The sequence below is a fragment of the Protopterus annectens genome, chromosome 15.part0 (genome assembly GCF_019279795.1).
Source record: "Protopterus annectens isolate FY-2018-M chromosome 15.part0, PAN1.0, whole genome shotgun sequence".
NCBI lineage: Eukaryota > Metazoa > Chordata > Ceratodontiformes > Protopteridae > Protopterus > Protopterus annectens.
The window spans coordinates 627313253-627335779 of record NC_056749.1 but is presented as its reverse complement, the minus strand read 5'-3'; the positions used below and the strand labels follow the sequence as shown (position 1 = coordinate 627335779).

Sequence of the window (22527 nt, the reverse complement as noted above, 5' to 3'; positions counted from 1 at the left end):
AGTAGCTTTGAATATAAAAAAATGCCAGTCTCCAGATTTCTATTTCATTAGCTCTCTCAACGGTTCCTGAGATTTCATGGTAGGGATTTGCTGTTACCAGTTCACATCCTGTCATCTGAACTCTCTGCTGCACCCAGGTTATTTACTTAATATCAAACTCCAGTTTTGGGTAACATCAGACATTAGGGTGAGGATGAGGAGGGGATGCTCAGTTACACTTACACAGTTAAAGGATTCAAGTGAATTTTTTGTACAGTTGGGTACACGGCCATAGACCAAACTCCCCACTTTGTTTTTCAAAGCTTGGGGATTATTTTAATTATTAGAAGTAAGATTTTCTTCTCCAACAGCAAAAAAAAAAAAAAGTCCTGGAAGCATCAGGAAATAAAATTCTGCACTGTTCCCTTCCTTCACGACAGAATGCTGCTGGTAACAGAGTAATTTTTCTGAGTCTCAACAAACTTTACTGACAACAAGGACCCTCCAAAAAATGTTGCATGGTAGATAATGCCAATCTTCACGTAAAGAGGCTACAGGGGTTTCTGCAATCTTTGGAGAAAAAGTGCTACAGTTATTGGAGTACACTCTTCCATGGATTCTAACTTTAGTGAAGGAGTTGTTCTTCCTACTTCAAAATATGAAAACAAAAGTAAATGACAGAGCACACTAAATGGATGATTTCCTCATAGATGTTGTGGTCAGTATGTGAGGCATGCTTAATGCAGAATTGTCAGTAGAAGTATGACAAGACAAAAGCCACATGTCATGGTCAGTATGTGAGGCATGCCCAATGTGGAAATGTCAGCAGCAATATGACAAGACCAAAGCCAAACACAAAAATTAGCCTAGAGTTATTTACTTATGACACCATGTCATGCAGAGAAAATGGGAGCTTATACATACATTTCAGCTGTCCAGGATAGCAAATTAAGCCATATAGACCAATGAAACACTATCACATCAGATCCTTACTCCATACTAAAAACCCAGCCCAGGTCATGTGACTTAAAATAGTACTCACATATGTTGTATGTGACAGTGAGTACCTCATGAAACCATACTGTTTATAACTACTCCCGTATGCCATTGTCACTTAACTGATTTCTTAAATTATTAAAATTTTGATCAGTCTTTCTAGTCCTTACATAAAATTCATTTATTTAAGGCTACTAAGTTGTACATGTACTTTGATTTATGCTTTTGAAACACTCACAAAGAAGCAGCAGCTAATTATTCAGAATTCCTAAAGTTTGAAAAATCTTAATTTTCATATTCTGTATTAGATGTATACTGATGAGAGGGGGGGGAGGCGAGGCCAAGATGAGCACCAGATAGCAGCAGATTTCTTCAGCTTTACCTAGTACATTTTGTTATGGCAGGAAAATATAAAAATTAAGTTATTCTAGAAAAAAATATTCTTACATAAATAGATTTTGTATATCTAAAACTAGGATAATATAAAAAAGTAATACTGATTTAGACAACTTTTCCTGTCAAAATTCTCCTTAGAAGATTTCTACTCATGAACAAAAACAAGGTGTCAAAATGCTGAGAGTAGGATAAACAATTTAATAAAACATAAAACAGTATTAAGGTCTGAGGAAGCAGGCAGCTGTGAAAGCTCTTACCTAAATATATCTGTTTTGTATTTTATTAAATTGTTTATCCTACTCTCAGCATTTTGATGCCTTGTTTTTGTTCATAAGTATTTTTATTTTGGGTTTGTCAGGTCCCATTGCATTCAATTTCATACATAAGATTTCTACTCATCAAGATTCCTCAGAATTAGTTTTTCAAAAGGCAACAATCAAGATACCATCTTCAGAAAGGGACTTCAATATTTGATATCAAATATACAGCACTTGACAACCAAAACAGATAAAAACAGACTCAAAAATTGACAACTTCAAAGAAAACTGCACTAAGCAAATAGACTTACTACACAAAGATCTTCAACAACAAAAAGCACAAATAAATGGAATAGACGGAGCATTAAATGACATGGATAACAGAATTCAGGAAGGGGAAACAACATTGAATTCCTACTTAAACAAAACACTTTACTTCAAAATAAACTGGATGACCTAGAAAATAGGTCCCAAAGGAATAACTTAAGAATCTTTGGACTGCCTGAAAACATTGAAGGCAACAATCTGGTAAGCTTTTTAAACACTTGGTTACCTAAAATACTAGACTTGCTTTAAGCCTTATCCTTTGGCATAGAAAGAGTCCATCAGTCTATATATTCCTCTAGTGCTAACAAAAAAACACCAAAATATGTTATTGTGAGATTCCTTTCTTCATATGATAAAGAGTTGGTGCTAAAAACTGCATGGACAAAAGCTCTTATTAAAGTTAATGAAGCTGTCATCAGATTTGATAATGACTATTCCTGTATGGTCATTGCCAAAAGGAAAATATTTTTACCTCTAGTAAAAGAATGAAAGAAAGTTCAAATCAAAACTCATCTTCTGTTCCCGGCTAAATTAAAATTATTTTTACCAGATGGTCCCAAAATATATGAAGACTTAGACTTTGCCTTAACCTACATCAAAAAAGCATAAAATAGTAGACAAAATTGAAGAGATGGAATGGGTTAGCCCATCTCTGAAAATAATGGCATCTGAAACTTCATGGGAAACTATTGACAAACAAGAGATTGAAAAAAAATGAGAACTTAAACTATTCCCCTATTTTACTTATAGACAGATATGTTTTTCAATATTTATTTAAACAAATACTTTAAAGTTAAAGAAAATAGAAAAAATGTAACAAATATGGACATACAAAATCTCTGTTTTCAACTTTTTGAATTTGAAGGTTGGTCATAATATTTTTTTTTCACTGTTACTTCTTTAATAATATATATCAGTATCATACCTTATTGTGTGTTTTAAAAGTAGGTATGCTGGTATTGATTTGACTACCTTGAAATGGGAGTGAGGGAGAGTGAGAGCGAGGGAAGGGAATGGAAAAGGAGAGAAGGGAAAAAATGTGTGTTGTCAATATATAGTTGTTGAAAAATAAATGCTTTTAATTACTGCATAGAGTTATAGTTACAAAAGGGATGTGTTTATTTTTCTTTTTATTATTATGCACTGTCTGATACATTTGTGCAGATGGTTTTAAATATTTACAGTTGCATTCTGGTTTGAATGGCATGTCATTGTTAAGAAGGCACTCTGTGATGCCTGTTATGAGGCTCATGCCTTAAAACACAAGGAATGCAGCTTAAAAATGTTAACTCGACCTTACTCACAGCTTTCTCACTCAATCATTTTTAAAAAAGCCAATGTTGGGTCCTTTGGGGCTCGAGAAATGCAGTTGTGAGCTTCAGATGCTTGTAGTACACTCCATTAATCCACAGGAACTCATCTGAAGCTGTAAACTGAACTTTGACCTTTAGTGACATGTAATCATGACAAGACAACACTGGATACATAGATTCAGGAAGAGAAATTCTCGGAGAGGACAATCTGAAAGAAAAACAGAACTTTGAACTCAAATAGTAAGTCTAATGCTTACTAAATAATCTAAATGTCTATAATATATAATTGGAAAGCTAATATTTTACATCTGAGTTAGTTTAAATATTAATACAGTGGATCTGCATATGTTAAATATACAAGGTTAAAAATAATGTATAAACAAGCTGCTTATATACTGGTGAAGGTCTGCTGTATTATTTGTTATAAAAGGTGACATGACATGCTGAAATAGTTATTTTAAACTGATTACCAACATTCTGACAGTGTATTTCTTTAATATAAAATTGAAAAGGTACAGTTGTAATTTATTAGTTTACTTTTAATATGTTAAACTCTTATCTGCTATTATACTACACAATGAATGTAAATAAGGATTTTTAGTAATGTGAAGTCTATTCCTTGAATGGCTACATACTGAGTCATGTATCTGCTGCAATTCTAACAACTTATGCTACATTGGTTATATTATCTGCCTTATATACATGCATTACTAAAGAAACTGAATGCTGCAATCAAAAACAATAGTACTTTGAAGCACATATGTTTTGTACACAGTTAAAGAAGGAACTCTGATACAGAATTCAGCAGCAATTCTTTATTTCCATATATTTACTATAGATATATGTTCTTCTTATCTAAGAAAGTTTTTTTTCTCCTCTCTCACTATAATGGTAAAGTATTTATTTTTTAATGACAAAGATATGATAAAGGTTGAAATAAGAAAGACCGGGAATTTCATTCCATGAATCTTATATCTCCATATAAGAGATGATGTATTTGTAGGAAATTACACAATATATAATGTATTATAATTTATGTAATCACTAATGCAATGTTTTCTGGACATGCTGATATTTGTGTAGATATGATAATAGGTCTATGGCTAGACCCAATGAAGATTTATAGTATTTTTTTGATAATCATAATATCACAATACATTATTTTGAATGGTATAATAATATAGACAGTAAAAGGTCTATCTTATCTAACCAATACTCACATTGAGTTTAATAACACAGTTAACCAACTTGCATGTTAAGAAAAATTTCGATGAGTGGTAGGCAGGTAAGGGGTTCACCCTGGGGATCACTCTAATTGCTCTGCATAATAGAAGCACTGGGAACTAATGGTGATGTGATGCTAGCGGGCTGGGCTTGTGAAGGCTTTGGGGTAGTTGGCCTAGTGCATACACATGAACACATATGGTAAAACTTTGGTTTCTACTGAAATAAGTACTAATTCAGAAATATATAAATGCATTGGTCAAGATATTTGATACAAAGAGGAATTTAATGAACAAGAAAGATTTACAAACATAAAATACATCATAAAATCTTAGTAACTGATTAGATTAAATCTGTTCACATATTAATCATTATATATTAATTTATAAGTTTTATGCATACATTGATGAGTTAAATATTAATATACAAAGACGATTAAAAATCAAAATAAAAATGGAAACTATAGAAACAAATACATATTAAGATCATAAGGTAGGGCTGGAGCTCTGCTGTTATAGATTGGGTGGTGAATTTGAGTGGGGGATGCTACTTAAATTAGGAGTTTATAACTCCAGGCAGGGTGTGGGGTTTGCTTTCAAGGTTATGCAATTAATTTATAGATGTAAAAATCATTTTGTTAAGACATCCTCTATTTGCATCATACGCAAGGTACTAATTCCAGTAAGACATAAACTATATTTCTACCATAAAATTAACACATGTATTAACAAAGTATTTCAATACATAACAAATAGAAATTCATAAAAAATAAGGCATATCTCAATGATTCTGAATTAAATGAAATATATTATCATTGTTAAACATCTAAAATGGTATTTTTAAATGTATTTCCATTAGAATTAATGGTTTAAGCAATCCTTGTAAAAGAGGAAATTTTTTAGATATTTGAATTTACACAAATCTAATATAATCCAGTTTTGGACATACACAGAAAAAAGAGGTGTCGCCATTTTTATGGAACAAATCATTACCTATTCCTGTTTATTGGATACCAGGCATAGGAATAAACAAGGCTAAACAACGCCTAAATCAAATTATTCTCCTTGCAAAAGGAAATATTATAATGACAGATGATTTTAATTGCATACTTAATGAAAAGGAAACCAGTATTAAAAGTAAGAGGAAAATATCATCACAGGCCAAACATCTAATAGATTTTATGAATTAATTTCATGGTTCCTATTCCAAAATTGATAGACATCTCTAACCAATTAACACATGACATAACTAAATCCATGATTATTTCTTGCTCAATATTCGATCATAATTCCATAACTTTTGAATTAAATATTAATTCATCATACAAGTTACAGTTTAGAAGAATATCAGCATATATCACTAAACTAGAAGATCTTAAGGAATTCATAATAAACGAAATACAAAACTTTATAGAAATAAATACCACCCCTGACTCATCAGTGATACATATTTGGGATGCTCTTAAAGCATTTCTATATGGCAAAATACATAAATGGTATAACAACAAAATGAAATCCTGGGATAAAGATCTGCAGGAGATACAGAAGAAATTAGATAACCTTAAACAAAATCAAAATTTTAACTACATAAATAATGACATAAAAAAAATTTGAACAATAAATATTTAGAAATCCTTAGTCATAAAACTATGATATGTTTGGAAAAAAACACAAATTTCTCACATTTTCAAACAATCCCAAATACATAAACAGACTTAAAAATAAATCCATAAGAGTCAGCAAACACAATCATATTAAAGAAATCTATTCTATAAGAAAAAGAGAAAGGTTTATAATATACAAGATATATTAGAAGAATTTAGAGAACACTTTCATAAAATCAACCATAATGAAGTTTCTATGCCTTCAAAAGAAAACATAAAATAATTTATAAATAAGTACATAAATAAATATCTCAGCAAACAATAAATAGACTTAATAGATAAGAGTATATCATACACAGATATTCAGACTCAAATTAACAAACGTAAATTAAAGCTGCAGGAAATGATGGAATAATTCTGGAAATTTATAAAATTATGCTTAGAAATGCTTTAATATTACTAAAAAACATTTTTAACATCTCAAACTGAGGCTATATGCCCTCCCACTTGGAAATATACATTTATAGTCTCTGTAGTTAAACCAAATAAAGATTCAACAAAATGAACCTCTTATAGACCCTTTTCACTATTGAATGTAGACTACAAAATGTTTAAAAATATATATGCAGACAGACTGAAGAAACTTCTCCCAAACATAATAGATGATGACCAAACTGGTTTCATAATTAATAGAAATACATTTGATAATATAAAAAGAACACTTACTTTAATCGATTACTCAAATAAAAAAAGAAAGACAATATTAATAAACTTAGATATAGCTTCTGCATTTGACTCAGTGAATTGGGACTACTTGTTTATATTACTTAAAAATCTAAATTTCTCAGATAACTTTATAAACTTAATATCTTATTTATACAAAGGCACCCAAGGATATATAAAAATAAGTACATATATCTCACAAAATATTCCAGTATTAAAAGGAACCAAACAAGGTTGTCCTCTTTCCCCCCTTATTATTTACTTTAATAATGGAACTATGGGCTAATGCAATTAGAATGAATAAAGATATAGAGAGATTCAATATAAACTCAGAAATAATTTCTAAAATTCAGCTCTTTGCAGATGATGTTCTTGTCACACTAAATGGAAATATATCATCAGTTTCTGCTTTATTTGCTTCTATGGTTAACTTTCAAAAAAATATCAGGCCTGACCTTTAATAATGAAAAAACAAAGATACTTCCCATCTTCCTTAATAAGAAAAATCTAGGAAATGAATACCATAAATACATTCCAGATTCTGATCAGTTTACCTATTTAGGGATAACATTAACCAAAGATATAAAAATATAATGCATCTTAACTATAATAACATAATGAATAATATTCAATCTTTAATATCTAAGTGGAATACAATCTTCTTTACAATGGAAGAAAGACTAACAATAGCTAAAATGATCATACTCCTAAAAAATATATATTATTCAGTCAATTTTATTACTCCCTCCTAAACAAACTGAAGAAAAATAAATTCAATAATGTTAAAATTTTTATGGTATACAAACAAACCTAGGATAGCTCTAAAATATCACCTGAATAGCTGGACAAGAGGAGATAAAGCCTTTCCTGACCTTGAGTTATACTCTATTCCTTCTGCATTTAAAACCATTTCTTTGCTAGTGAATTCTACACATTTAGCTAACTGGAAAGAATATTGGGAAGTAATATGTATGGACACATTTATTACACCCCAAACTTATAAATTAAACATGTTAAATAATCCTTTCATTTGGATATTAAAAGAACTTTTTACAACATACATAACACCAAAATGTTCAGCTAGTTATAGTTTAACTATCATAATAAATATCAGAAACTTTACATACATATATCCAATATATAAAGAATGGTTCTTCCTCTTATATCCTTTAGCCTACACACAGGGAATTGTTTCATCGACTGATTCCACTAAAATACTATTATTTAAAGAAAAAAGGACTAATAGATTGGTTTTGGTGGATAAATAATGAAATCAAAACAACTGACAACTTAATTCAAGAGTTTGATTTAAATAATAATCTCTGGTTAGAATTACAAGAGTATAGACAGTTTCTCTTAAATAGGTTTGTGTTAATATCAACTATTAATAAAGAAGCAGTTCCAATGTTGTTAAACTACTTAATTTTAAATATACAACATAAAACTACATCCAAAGGCAAGTTACCACAGATATATAAGTAATTTGAGATGAAACATATAGCTGCTCTGAAGGCTATAAATGCTATACAACCTGCTGATCAAGATAAGAAGAACCTAGTAAAACAACATCCTCACTCAGGTGAAAGTTATATACATGGAAATTCATGTATCGAGCATTTTACACTCCACTTGTTATGAGTAAGATTACTAAAAAAGAACATTTTTGTAAAAGGTGTAAATTAGAAAAAATGCTAATTGGGCACACATGTTTTATGACTGTAAAATGGCTACTGGGAAAATGTAAACATGTTTTTACAAGCTATATTCACTGATAACTTTACTATAACCAAATCCATGATCCTCTTTAACACTCCTATACATTGTATTAATGAAACAAAAATTAAACTTCCTTTGTTATTGTCAATTCTGGCAGTGGCTAGAAAGATTATAACCATTAACTGGATCACAGATACACCACCAACATTTAACAAATTCAGAAATACTGTTATAGAAGTACAGAAAGACAAACAGACTGTGCCTTGTTCCTAGGAGCAAATAAATCCAGAAATGCTCGCCAAAGTAGAAAAAATGTTTCATAGGACAAAACAATCCACCAACATCGCACACAACAGATAGCAGGTTAATGGTTTCGTTTATCAATATAAACTTCATCAGACAACATTCAAGTGCATTTCTAACATTTAAATATTCACACTCAAGTTCTAATTGGCTGAAACACTTAAAGCAACATAAACCCCTAAAATGCCTGAATAAAATCTACTATGTGTTCTATAAAATATGTGTTACATGGTAAATACAACATGAATGCATAGAATTAAAACAACTGCATCACATTATTCACTTACAATCTTACCAAAAATATATATAACTACTTAAAATATGTTAAAAAATGTGAAACACTTTTTTCACCACATTCTATTTCATTCACAAAACTACATCTACTATAAAATCACTTAGAAAAGAGTAGCATTAATTTTCCTTCTCTATCTTCCTTCTTTCAAGTGCCTTTAATTTCAAAACTGGGACAATTGAAACTCTATCATTTATGCCCTGCCATCGATCAGCTTGTAAAAGTATCTGACATTTTTAATTCTTTCAGTTCTAAACTGGTACTTCATGGTGTCTTTTCATTAATTTCCACATGGTCGATTGCCATGAACTTGAATGAATGGCTGATATTTTCATGACTATGATAGGCTAGGGCATTATTAAGATTTTTTTTCTAATAGCATATTCATGCTCATAAATTCTCTGATTAAATCTCCTCTCAGTTTTTCTTATATAAAAACTGAGCATGGTTCATAAATGGCTAAATATACTATAGCTTTTGAGTTACAGTTGTATCTAGCTTTAATTTTTATTTTGAAATTCTTGACTTCAAATTCATCTCCTGTTCTGACCTTATGGCACCAGTTACATGTTCCACACTTATACATACCAAAATGTACCTGTGAGCAAGGAACCTGACTACTTCTCAACAAGTCTTTCATGTTCCTACCTCTCCTATAGGTAATGACAGGTTTGTCACCTAATGATGTTAAAGTCTTCATTTTGGTATGTATAAGTGTGGAACATGTAACTGGTGCCATAAGGTCAGAACAGGAGATTAATTTGAAGTCAAGAATTTCAAAATAAAAATTAAAGCTATATACAATTGTAACTCAAAAGCTATAGTATATTTAGCCATTTCTGAACCATGCTCAGTTTTTTATATAGGAAAAACTGAGAGGAGATTTAATCAGAGAATGTATGAGCATGAATATGCTATTAAAAAAAGAAATCTTAATAATGTCCTAGACTGTCACATTCATAAAAATGTCAGCCATTCATTCAATTCATGGCAATCGACCATGTGGAAATTAATGAAAAAACGCCATGGGGTACTAGATTAGAACTTAAAGAATTAAAATGGCAGATATTTTTAAAAGCTGATAGATGGCCGGGCATAAATGATAGAGTTTCAATTGTCCCAGTTTTAAAATGAAAGGCACTTGAAAGAAGGAAAATAGAGAAGGAAAATTAATGCTGCTCCTTTTTAAGTGATTTTATAGTAGATATAGTTCATGAATGAACCAGAATGTGGTGAAAAAAGTGTTTCACATTTTTTAACATATTTTAAGTAGTTATATATATTTTTGGTAAGATTGTAAGTGAATAATGTGATGCAGTTGTTTTAATTCAATGCATTCATTTTGTATTTACCATATAACACATATTTCATAGAACACATAGTAGAGTTTATTCAGGCATTTTAGGGGTTTATGTTGCTTTAAGTATTTCAGCCAATTAGAACTTGAGTGTGAATATTTAAATGTTAGAAATACACTTGAATGTTGCCTGATGAAGTTTACATTGATAAACGAAACCGGTAACCTGCTATCTGTTGTGTGCGACGTTGGTGGATTGTTTTGTCCTATTAAACAACATTTTTTTCTACTTTGGCAAGTGTTTCTGGATTTATTTACTCCTAGGTACGAGGCACTGCCTTTCTGCAGTTTGTTTCAGTTGTTTTTTTTACAGAAGTATGCACCATGGAGCTTTGGACAATTAAGTCAAGATCATCTAGGAAAACATATTCATATAATATGTGGGTTAGTCTGCAGGAATTATTAAAAAAAAGAATGTATAACAACATGATACCTTGACTTTAATATATGTTTTTGAAATGTGCTTAAGTGGATGTCTTTGTAAATACTTTAAGTTATGATTATTACATATACGGATCTGATTGAAAGTTAAATCTATGTAATAATTATTTTTTTTGGTTTAAATGTAAAATTCAATAAAACTATTTAAAAAAAGTGTATTGATGAGTAACTTTCTTAACTGTCCATTATTGTGCTATAAAGGGAAGTTTATTTAAATGACAAGCATCTTGCATAATAGTAAAACATGATAATGCTTACTACTCATTCAGTAAATATTTTATATTAATACTGCACTGTAATTCAAATTACTAAGCTAAAATAAAAAAAAAAGTATTTTGAGAAAATTAATGCACATTTCCATGGCAATTTCTCTAGGAAACATCTAACACAATACCTGCTGTGACAATTAATCAGTTAAGAGGGCAAAGAAGACCATATCAGAAACAGAGGAGATTTCAGAATGTTTCTGCTACACAAACAAGGTACATAAAGAATATAGCTATAATTCTGAATTTATAGGTGATAAGAAAATATTTTGACTCTGAACAAATATTCTGTGTGTAGCATTTAGGAAATTAAAAATGCTTTATCCTGCTGTTACACAAATGATTTCCTAGTATTTTTGCAGAATCAGTTATTGTTTTGCCAATATCCTCATAAAAAGTAGACCATTTTAGTGCCTGGTATTAATAATTTATTACCTGATTAAATGAGATGGTACAGTCACGCCCTTTATAGGCATTACCAAAGCCTCCAGGAGAACATTATAGAATATGAATAAAGTAAAATATAGTATAATATACCTAAATGCATTTGTAAAATTGTTAAAAACTGTGGATTTAAGGTACTGGAAATATGTACAGTATACAAAAATGGTAAAAAAAATAGCAATCACATGAGCAAATTTTGGTAACATTTGTCTACTGTAGATTTGGTAGCCCAGAATGACTCATATGAAAACACAAAAGGCAGATCAGACTGCTTACTGCATTCACACCTAACTATGAATTACAGAGTGTTTCATTTGTTTTCTGAAATACAGGCATTAGGCATTTTGATTTTATATTCTCATACTAACTAGTGTGGTGTTTTTTATTTGTGATTATCTATGAAAACATTTATGGGGTACCAGTACATCTTCTTATGGTATGAAATATCAGTAAAGTTAGCTAGTTAATTAATTAATTCATTCATTTAATTCATTAAACAATTAATACATATTAAGATTTAATTCACAGTATATTCTCAAGAATCAAAGGACAACATCAGGATTCTGTACATTTAATGTTTGGCTAAACTACTTTCATTTCCAGAGTTCCAACTTCAGATGGGGACATACAGTTTAATCCACACGTTTTGGATTTTTTTAGCAGTAATGGCAAATCCCTAGTCATATGCATTAGATTATTTGTGATTTTTTTATTTCACATTAATTGGGCATTTAAGATTTTTGTAAACACTCTTAGAACACTTCGGTAGCACAGCTAGGACAAGGTAGGGGTGAGGGGGTAACTGCCCCAGACACAAAGTGCTGGGAAACATATCAGCTGATCCCTATCTCTAATGCAATACTGACTTTTAATATATGGTATTGCTTTTGCAGTCAAACCTGAGTACTGTAGCTCTCTGTGTGGGGTCTAAACTGTAGCAACTGCGTGTTACATTGTAGCAAGTAGTTTGCAACAGTTTAACAGTAGAAAATAGTCCTTTTTTAACTAAAACCTAAGTTAGCGCTGTGCAGACAGGGTATAAACTGTGCCAACTGTTTGCTACATTTATAACAAGCAGTTTGCTAGCTACAGTATATAAGTAGAAATTAGTAGTTTTTTAAATGTTTTATGCTCAAGGAGGGTTGGGGGCAGGGCAGACAAACAGGACCTGAATAGCTGGGTGGAGGAGGGGGGCAGGTTGTGCATCAATAGAAGGAACATCTGAGCTGAGGGGTTGGGGTGCTGGTTTATGATACAGCACAGGGCACTGGTTGAGCCAGCAATGCTTCTGGAAGACTTCAGAGATAGACCTGGACCAGCATCTGATGCTATTACCTGTGATACTAGGCTGTATTGATGGCTGTCACCATAATGTACTGGCAGTACAGTTGTATATATGAATAAAAGAAAGAACAGATTAATATAAAGTATCCTTCGGGGAGAAATTTTTAAAAAAAGGGTCAAGTTCTCTTCAGTTTATTTAAGGACGAAATACATTTTAGCATATTTTTTAAAGGGTAGACTCCAAATAAAAGCAATGTTTTAAACTCTCTTCATAAAGAAAGAAAATCTGATTCATAAGACTGCATGAAGCTAATAATACAGGATGTTTTTTTTTTGTACTTCCTTTACTGTGTGAGATGAATAATAGGTCATGGCCTTTACAATCATTATGATTCATCAAGACTTGTTTTGATCAGACTCAATAAAGGAAGTATGAGCTATTAACTACTGACACATATGACAATTTAAGTAATATACATTACAACTCACTTAAAGCAAATGAAAACAAAGTAAAGTGTTTAGATGTGCTCCCTGCACCCACAGCAATATTTTTCTTACCTTATACTTTTTTCCAGTGCTGGCTGTATTTGTGCTGTTGATGTATTGACATGGATCTGCTTTTGAGTGTCTGTCCCCTTAATATAATTTCTTACTGCTTCCTTGATAGTGCCTCATTTGACTCATAGTGGTAAAGACAGACAGGTGAAGGAGAGCAGCTCTGGCACAATTCTGACTAGCTTTCATTTGGTGGTCTGGATTATGCTGAATATGTCTAACAGTTAGCTTCTGTCATTACAATGTTTTTGAATTCTATATTTAATGCAGCTAAAGTGAAGTTATAACAAATGGTAGTAAATAGGGTTTCTCATTAGAAAGAGCTTCCAGTTTTTTGAATGAAAGAGAACTGTATTTTTGGAAAAAAAATGTTGGAAATGTAGAGGTTTGTTGGTGATTTGAAAATGAAAAGGCAAGCTCCGACAGTGGCCCTTTTTACTTCCACTTTCAGGAAAAATAGGAAGTGGCTTTGGAAATAACTGCCAAGGACTTGAACCAAGGAACATATATAAGATAAACTGAACAAAATATTGATAAAATGTTCTTTTTTCACCTCTTTTTGTCTACCCACAGCAGATCATCAACTGCTTCTAGGCCTTCTTGTTCATCATGTCTACTGGAGCCTCCTTAGCTTTACTGGGCTACATTTGACCCATGTCCGGGCCTGCTGAGGAGGACGAAGAACCTGGTGCAGCATTACACCACTTCCAGGGAGGGTTTTTCCTAATCCCGCAACCCCTGCATGGTCCCATCCTAAGATGTGGCACACTCCAGACTCTCTGGTATCCAGGTCATACTTCTGTGTGTGCTTCAGCCACAGCCTGCTCCCCTACAAGGATCAGCAAGCTGGTTTGTCCAAGAACAAGCCCACTTTCCCCAACCCAGGGTGGGCATGCCCATCAAGTGCCTGAGCTGCTAATCAAACCCAAATCACCTGGCTTTATTATTTTACACCAGCAGTGTAGGTGACACTGTATTTCAAGGAAATAGAAAGAATTATCACATCTTTGAGATTTATACATTGGCAGTGCAGTAGGAGACTCTGCTGTCCTTAAAGTGATTTTGCAAAGGTGTAATCATTATGGAAAAGTTTGACAAAACTCTTCCTCACACAATATTAGCCCTTTTGTTGGCTAAAAATGTTTCTACAAGTGACTAAAGAACTCAAACCAGCGGATGGTACAGGAGAAACCAGTAACCATAAAAGCACCGTCAACTCCTGTTGAAAGCCAGGGAACCAAATGAACAATGGAAAGTCTAAAATACAATCTGTTTGAAATTCAGTAATGAAATGCTACACAGGAGCACCAAAATTAAGTAATTTTATTCAAAAACTGAGGTCTTTCCTTCCCAAACTAGAACTTCCTCAGAATCTGAACTTTCCCACACACCACTTCCTTTTATAAAGCATGCCTTAAAGGCATATTATATGTTTGCTTTTCAACTTCTTAACTGGAGTAACTGAATGCATAACAAGCAGCCTGGAAGTTTGTTTTAAACTTCACAAATGTCAAAATGTTACATTTATACATAAAACTATTAAAGGTGAAGCATTGATCATGATAAAAACATTTAATTCTGAAATAAAATAAAAAGCTTTAATTTTAAATAAATACATAATAGATGAATTATATCAATAAAATATGTGCGTATGGATCCTACTTCATAAAATGTTATAAAGTTATTGCTTTCATTTTTAGTACTGAATGCATAGATATAGTGTTGTTTAAAACATGTGGATTAATGGCATTTAAATGCAATTGCCATTTAAATTCTCTAAGTTCAATTTGGTTTTCCCAATCTCCACCTTTGGGGTCCAAAGGAATTTTATCTAGTATGGCAAAGTTGTACTTACATAAACCAGTACATGTAAGGCAATGTCTATACAGTGCATTATTTGTGTTTTGCTTTCTTATATTGTATAGATGCTCATTTATTCTTTCATTTAATGCTCTTTCAGTTTTACCTCTATAAAATCTGTAGCATCCTGAGCATAGTGCTATGTAAAGTATTCCTGAGGTCTTACAATTCCCATTGATAAGACTGATCTTGCTGTTTAGTCCATTTCTGAGTATTATTTGTTTTTCTTGTCATAATATGTGGACATAACTTACAAGTTCCACATTTAGTGGTGCCTCTACCAACTGCTGGCTTAACAAGATATGTGCTGTTGTATTCAAAAATTTGTTTTAAATTAAGCTCCATTTTATAAGCAAAGGATGGCTCTTCACCTAAAAATGTTCAAAAGTAGGACATTGGAGCTAATGAGGCTCCAATTTTTGTTAATGTTTTTTAGAGCAACTTCATTATACTCTATAATTAAGACCTTTTATAATTATCACAATGAATGTCAGGACTGTATTAGGTTCATAGGTTCATACTAGGCTATCTGCCCTAGGGCATTTATAAGCCTAGCCAGAGTGTGTTTGGCTTTCGCCACCCATTTTAAATGAATTTTGCTATGCCCTTTTTCGAGGTTAGTATACTGTGCCTCTGTCTAACAGTGACACAGAAGTGATACCCGGTATTTAATAGTATACACCAGGTGTGATCCAGTAGGAGTATAAAACCCTAAAAGTGGTTTATATCTGATGCCCATTCTTGTAATATTCCATCACGAAGGGGTTCACATCTAGATCAAGAGAGGTCATTGTGCCCCTCTACTCATCACTCATCAGGCCCATAATTGAATACAATGCCCCATTTGGGATGTACCTTACCCGACACCTGCTACAACTAGAAAGACCCCAGAAGTACCTCACCAAGAGGATCAAGGGACTCAAACAGATGCCCTACGCAGTTAGGCTAAAGAAACTCCAGCTCTACTCAGTTGCTTACCGCCTACTCAGAGGCGATCTGTGCCTGACGTATAAAGCCATGTCCAACCCAGAATTAATGGACATGCTCCACCTCAAGAAATCTAAATCCATCAGAACTACACGCTCCAGTGACTTAAACCTCAGCACAGAAATAAATAGAACATGCTGGAGGGACAGATTCATATCCCAGAGGCTCCCGTCACTCAGGAACAAAATCCCAATCCATGTCAAACAGAGCCCCCCTCAATGACCCTCTTCAAGAAGAATCTTGACGTTTGGATGGGAGATTATAAATTTACCCCTGGGATCTCTTCTGTGTCACTGCTAGACAGAGGCATGGTAAACTAACCTTAAATGGGCTATCTTCTGTGACCTACTATACAGAGGCACAGTCAACTAATCTAAGAAGGGTGGCGAAAGCCAAACACACTCTGGCTAGGCTTGTAAATACCCTAGGGCAGATAGCCTAGTATCAACCTATGAACCTATGAACTAATATTATGTATAATCTCTAAACAGATAGCCCCTTTGTCTAAACATTTGATCTAGGACTGTAAATTCTTCTAAAAGGTTTTCTTTGTTTGAAGTCATCCTTGCTATACGAATATATTGTCCTTTAACTAGACTCCTCTTATGACTTCAGGGATGGAAACTGTCATAATGGAGGTAGGATTTACTGAATGTCGGTTTCCTGTATATTTTAGATTTAAATCCATTTACCTCAGGAATGATCATAGTGTCAAGATAATTCATACTTTTTTGTAAAAATTCCATGCAAATTTCAAAAAAAGAAGTGGAGGTGTTTAACTGTTGGACAAAATCTTCAAAATCTTCCATGGGGCCTGACCATAAAATAGACATTATCCAGATATCTTAGATATCATTTACAAAACTGAAAGTAGTTTGATTTAAATACATGTTGTTTCTCCCATGACAGCAAAACTAAGTTTGAAGACATGGAGGCAAAGGCTGTACTCATGGCTACTCCTTTAATGTGTTTAAAGAGCTCACCCTTAAAGGAAAGAAAATTATCTTCTAGAATGATTTAATAAATTAGTTTTTAGACATGCTTGCTGTTTTCCTCTGTAGAGATTTTCTTTCTTTTTAACGTGTATCAAACTGTTGCTAACCTTCTATCCTGTGTCTATGAATCCTCCCTATGCTTAACATTTAGCATAGCTTTAAAATTGTGAAATATTTTTCCCATGAGTTAACTTGGGGGGAGGGGTGTTACAGGTAAAGAATATAGCAGTTTTCCCAGAAAACTGACTGAATTTCTACCTTTGTAAAGGAATATTATTTTCCTTCACATTAAATGCATATTTGACCCACCTTTGTCTTATTACTAATCTTATCCTTACATACCAAAGAATGTTTAACAATGGAAATCATGCTTCCAAAATTTAGCAGCGCTTCAACCTCCATTCCTTCTAAAAATACAGTACATTTTACTAGCTTGGTTATAACATAGTGACAGAGGGTGAATTATTTATCCAAGCTGTAATTGTATCACATTCCATAGGTATGGCTTAATCTAACGCATGCAGTTCAGTTTTTTTATATTTCTACTAGAAGTACCTTCTTCAATATTAGTGAAACAGAACTTAACAGTGCAATCCTCCCAAACATTTAAAGTAAAACAACACATTACTAGCTTTTTGTTTAACAGAAGAGGATACATTTCTTACTGCAGTTTTAAAAGCAATCATTCCATTTTAAACATTGTGTCATTCATTATTAATTCTACTATGGTTACTAAATTAACACAGTTCTTGGGATTACTCTGTAACACCATTTTCTAAAATTACTGGAGGAAGCACTTCTACTATTTAAACCGGTCTACTGTTAGCATTTCTAGTATCTTCAGTTTTGTGCTGCTATCAGGTTTATTTATACATGTATATATGCATACATGTTTGAACTTGTGTTTCACAGGGTAAAGCACTTATCAAGCCTGACCAATTACAGACTTAGACAAGGTTATAGAATAAGAATGTTTAACAGCAAATAAATCAGCACAAACACAAAAGTATAAGTATAGACAGCAATACAGTATGAAAATCTGGTACAATAGAGTTTATTGAGACAATATTAACTATACAAACTGTTGTACTCTTTTAAACTCTTCTACTGTTAACATTTCTAGATTTCTCACTTTACTACTGGAGATACCAGACAAAGCTTTAAAATACACGTCAGTTCATGCATCCAAGCTACTACCGGTTTACTCACATTAAATGTCTAGTTGGGAAATGCTATTGTGTGTACTTACAGGTCATAGCAGCCCTGACCATAAGTTCTTTTTTTTATTTTACTTTTATCACAGTCGATTCACTCACTTTCATCCAAGACCATATATCTTCCCATGCATCTTGTCAGCTGGATTGACAGGATTTTTGCCCTATTTCCTCAGCTCAAGATCTTAAGACATAGAACTCAAATGTCACTAAAATAACTGAAGTACCATCCTTGTAGAAAATGCACTCAGGAAGTAAAAATAAAAATCCAGTAATTTATTAGTATTAAGCACTTTCATCTCCTGTAAGAGACTTCATCAGAATACAACTTCCTACTAAAAATTAACCATTTATATACTTTCAATTAATGACATCATAATTGAACCTTATTAATTCCAAAAAGTTTTATACATAACATTAAAGAAACCATGTCATAAAAATGTTGAAATCATTCAAAAACCCTACTAAAATTCACATATAAACATATAGTATCTGCTTACTTATAGTAATGTAAAACCCAAATTCACATACATAAATATATCATGTTTAAAATTATGTGTGTGTGTGTGTGTATATATATATATATATATATATATATATATATATATATATATATATATATATATATATTACTAAAATCTTTTAGCCCTTTCCAACAACATGGGAGCAGTAGAAACAGTCTCATTCAGACCGGGTGGAAACATTGCAGCTAACTTAAGCTGCCACTGAGTTTTCTTTTCTTTAATAAGTTCTTCCAATCTCCACCCTAGGGTTCATTTTGACAATGGCCAATATTCCAAACACAAATTTCACAAACCTTGTACAAGTGAGGGAATGCTTGTACAAAGCACTGGATAATTTATGAAATTTTATATCATTGTTGTGTTCACTCTGTTTTTTAACATACTTTCTGTTTTTCCCACATAATAGTGAGTACATGACACACATACTGCCAAATAAACTAATCCAGTGGTATTACAATTTCCCTTCTTGAATGTAATTTTACTTTTCAAGTTATTGTTCAAAACCAAACTAACTTGCTTGTTGATGTATGGGCACTGTGCACACATCCCACATGGTCTACTGCCTAAACCCACCACCTCAGTCATATCTATTTTAATTTCAAAAAGTTTTTTCAGGTTTAAACCCATCCTGTTGATAAACATTGGTTTCTTTCCCACTTTGTTGAAAATGTCCCTGTTTGTTCTAAAAATATTCCAGTTAGAGTCTATCACATTTTTATACTATTGGTATTCCAATTGTACTGCAATACACAAGTTGTTTCAAACTTTTTGCCTGAAGATCATCCCTGGAATGGTTCACACTTTTAGTGACACACACCCCCAGGAGTGGTTTACAAAAAACACTCCATTTCACATGTACTTCATTCAAAATTTCTTCTACTAAATATTTGAGGTATACCCTATCATGGAACATACTAGAAACCTTTACTAGTTCAGGGCCCAAGTCCTCCAAATGCGAAGTCATACGGGCCACCCTGATGGCCTGACCCTTAATAATACTTCTCTTTTGTCTCATGGGGTGGTTAATTTGAAAATGCAAATGTGCATTGCAAAAAGTGTCCTTTCTATATATTTTAGACCTAAAAGCATCAATTCCTTTTGAAATATAAGTATCCAAGTAATTTATACCTTTGGCATCATACTGATATGTAAAATCCAAAAAATACGTGCTGGAATTCAAATACTGAATAAACCTAGGAATTTCAGACTCACTACCCTCCCAGAGGATAAAAATGTCATCCATATAACGTACATACAACGTGACACTACCCAAAAAGGACAATTTAATACATACTTTTTCTCCCAACCCAGAAGGACCAAGTTGGCATACACAGGCGAACACACTGACCCCATGGCTACACCCCTGGTTTGTTGATAGTACTCTCCCTCAAACCATAAAAAATTATTGTCTAAGACAATGCTCATCATCTCACACATCAGTGTAGCCATGCCATATTCCAGTTCAGATTCCTGAAATAACACTTGTTCAAACAACATGATACCCCCCTCTTGGGAATACTGGTGAACAAATCTTTGACAGCTATTGTTAAAAAGATAATATTCTCTGTCCATAACTCTTTTTTTATTAAGCCCAAAAATTGCGCTGTACACAGGAATCTATTAACACAGCCAAGGGATAAATTTTGGAGCCCCTGGCTGCCACAATAGGTCTAAATGGTGATTTCAAAACATTGTTATGAATCTTGGGTATATCGAAAAAAAACAGTATCACAGGGTCCCTTCTATACAAAAAGTCATATAGCTCAACATCAATTCTTCCATCCAGCAGATATTAATTAATAAAAGCAGGAATTAATGAGGTTCAGTTATGATGTCATTAATTGAAAGTATTTAAATGGTTCACTTTAGTAGGAAGTTGTATTCTGATGAAGTCTCTTACAGGAGATGAAAGTGCTTAATACTAAAAAATTACTAGATTTTTATTTTTACTTCCTGAGTGCATTTTCTACAAGGACAGTATTTCAGTTATTTTAATGACATTTGTGTGGATTTTACTTGGTGTGGTGTTCCATAGAATTCAAATGTCACAAAATAAGATTCCCGGTTATACTCCCTGGTTAGTTTCTTCTTTGACAATCCTGGGATTATCATCTTTATTGAACTGCAGAACTATCTGTTGCTCTTGTAGCTACACCATGTTTTATTCTCTCCCCACAATTTTTTCAATAGTTCTTCCATTGTTGTAGCCACCAGTTAGTCATATGAAGAGCACAATTCTGATAGTGCAGAAGGGAACTTCTTGTTGGCAACACAGGTACAGCAAAGAACTAAAAATCTGGCAAATGTCTGATTAACTGCCTATGCATGTACTACTACTGGAGTTCAAAGAAACACAGAAGAAAGGATTATATAAAAATACAAATTAAAGTATGTAAAAAACATAGGTCACTTGGCTTTTCAGTTTCAAATAAAATTGCACAGTACCTTAGATTATATCCAATCAAGTTTCACAGTCCACACATCCCCTTCAGGGATACAGACTCTTTGTAAAAACAAAGTCCAAAGCTGCAGGTATCTTCCATGTCCAAATTTCAGCTCTATAAACAAGTCCTTCCACAAGTACAATCCACATGTTAGAAGCCCCAAATGGGATCTCCATTGTCTTCCTTTGTCTTTTTCTGAAAAGGTTTCAAGCCTGCATAAACTAAAGCACTGCTGGTGATTCCCTGCTGGGTAAGGAAAGTAATCATTTTTTTTGTCTGTGAGTGATAAGCTGCTTAGTGATGTTATGTTGTCCCCATCTCACCTCTGTTCTTGCTGGTTGGGTTCGGAGCCGATCCTCGGCTCTGACTCGGCCATATACTATAGCTTGAGACCTTTTTACTGGCTTGAGGCTAGCCCCTATCCCAACATGCCTAGCAGTAGTTACCCAGATCTCATTTGCTGCTTGCAGCATCGAGATTGCTCATACTGGCTCAGGCTAGGTATTTTTGTCTTCTTGATATATTTCCAATACTTTTTTGGATTCAGATAGCTATAGTTTCTGTTAGTTTAGCGTTAGAGTGTGTTTCATCTTAGGCTAGTGGTCTTCTGACTTTTTTGGCTGCTGCCTTTTGTTGTTGTTGTGGCCGTCGTTTTCCTTTAGGCCTACCTTGTTCCCTTGAACCTGTTTTACTTAGAGGGTTCCCTGTCCCCTTTCTTTCAGCCCCATCTTAGTTTAAGGGCTTTTTTTCTTCATTTCCCTTTCTCTTTCCTTATAGGAGCAGCTGTTTAAGTTAGAGGCTCTCCTTTCTATTTTCCTGTTAAAAAAAATGTTATTGTCATACTTTTAGTTTTATTTTAGTGTTGTTGTTGTTGTTGTTGGTGTTTCTCTTTGGTACTGTTGTGGTTATTGCCAGCATGTCCAAAGATCCTAGAGTCAAAACCTTCGGGTTTTAAAAAGTGTGACTCGTGCTGCCAGAAGATGTCCCTTATGGATGGGCACATGAGCTGTGTCTGTTGCTTAGGGGC

General features: G+C 33.1%; 1 protein-coding gene across 1 annotated transcript in view; it reads left to right on the top strand.

The window, feature by feature from the left end:
• The window catches only part of LOC122789963 (UAP56-interacting factor-like), a 340611-nt gene that overhangs the window by 151345 nt on the left and 166739 nt on the right, over window positions 1–22527 (top strand). The window contains exon 4 of the mRNA XM_044057460.1: window positions 11303–11409. Within this exon, the coding sequence (XP_043913395.1) occupies window positions 11303–11409 (107 nt within the window). The remainder of the gene's footprint in view (window positions 1–11302; window positions 11410–22527) is intronic.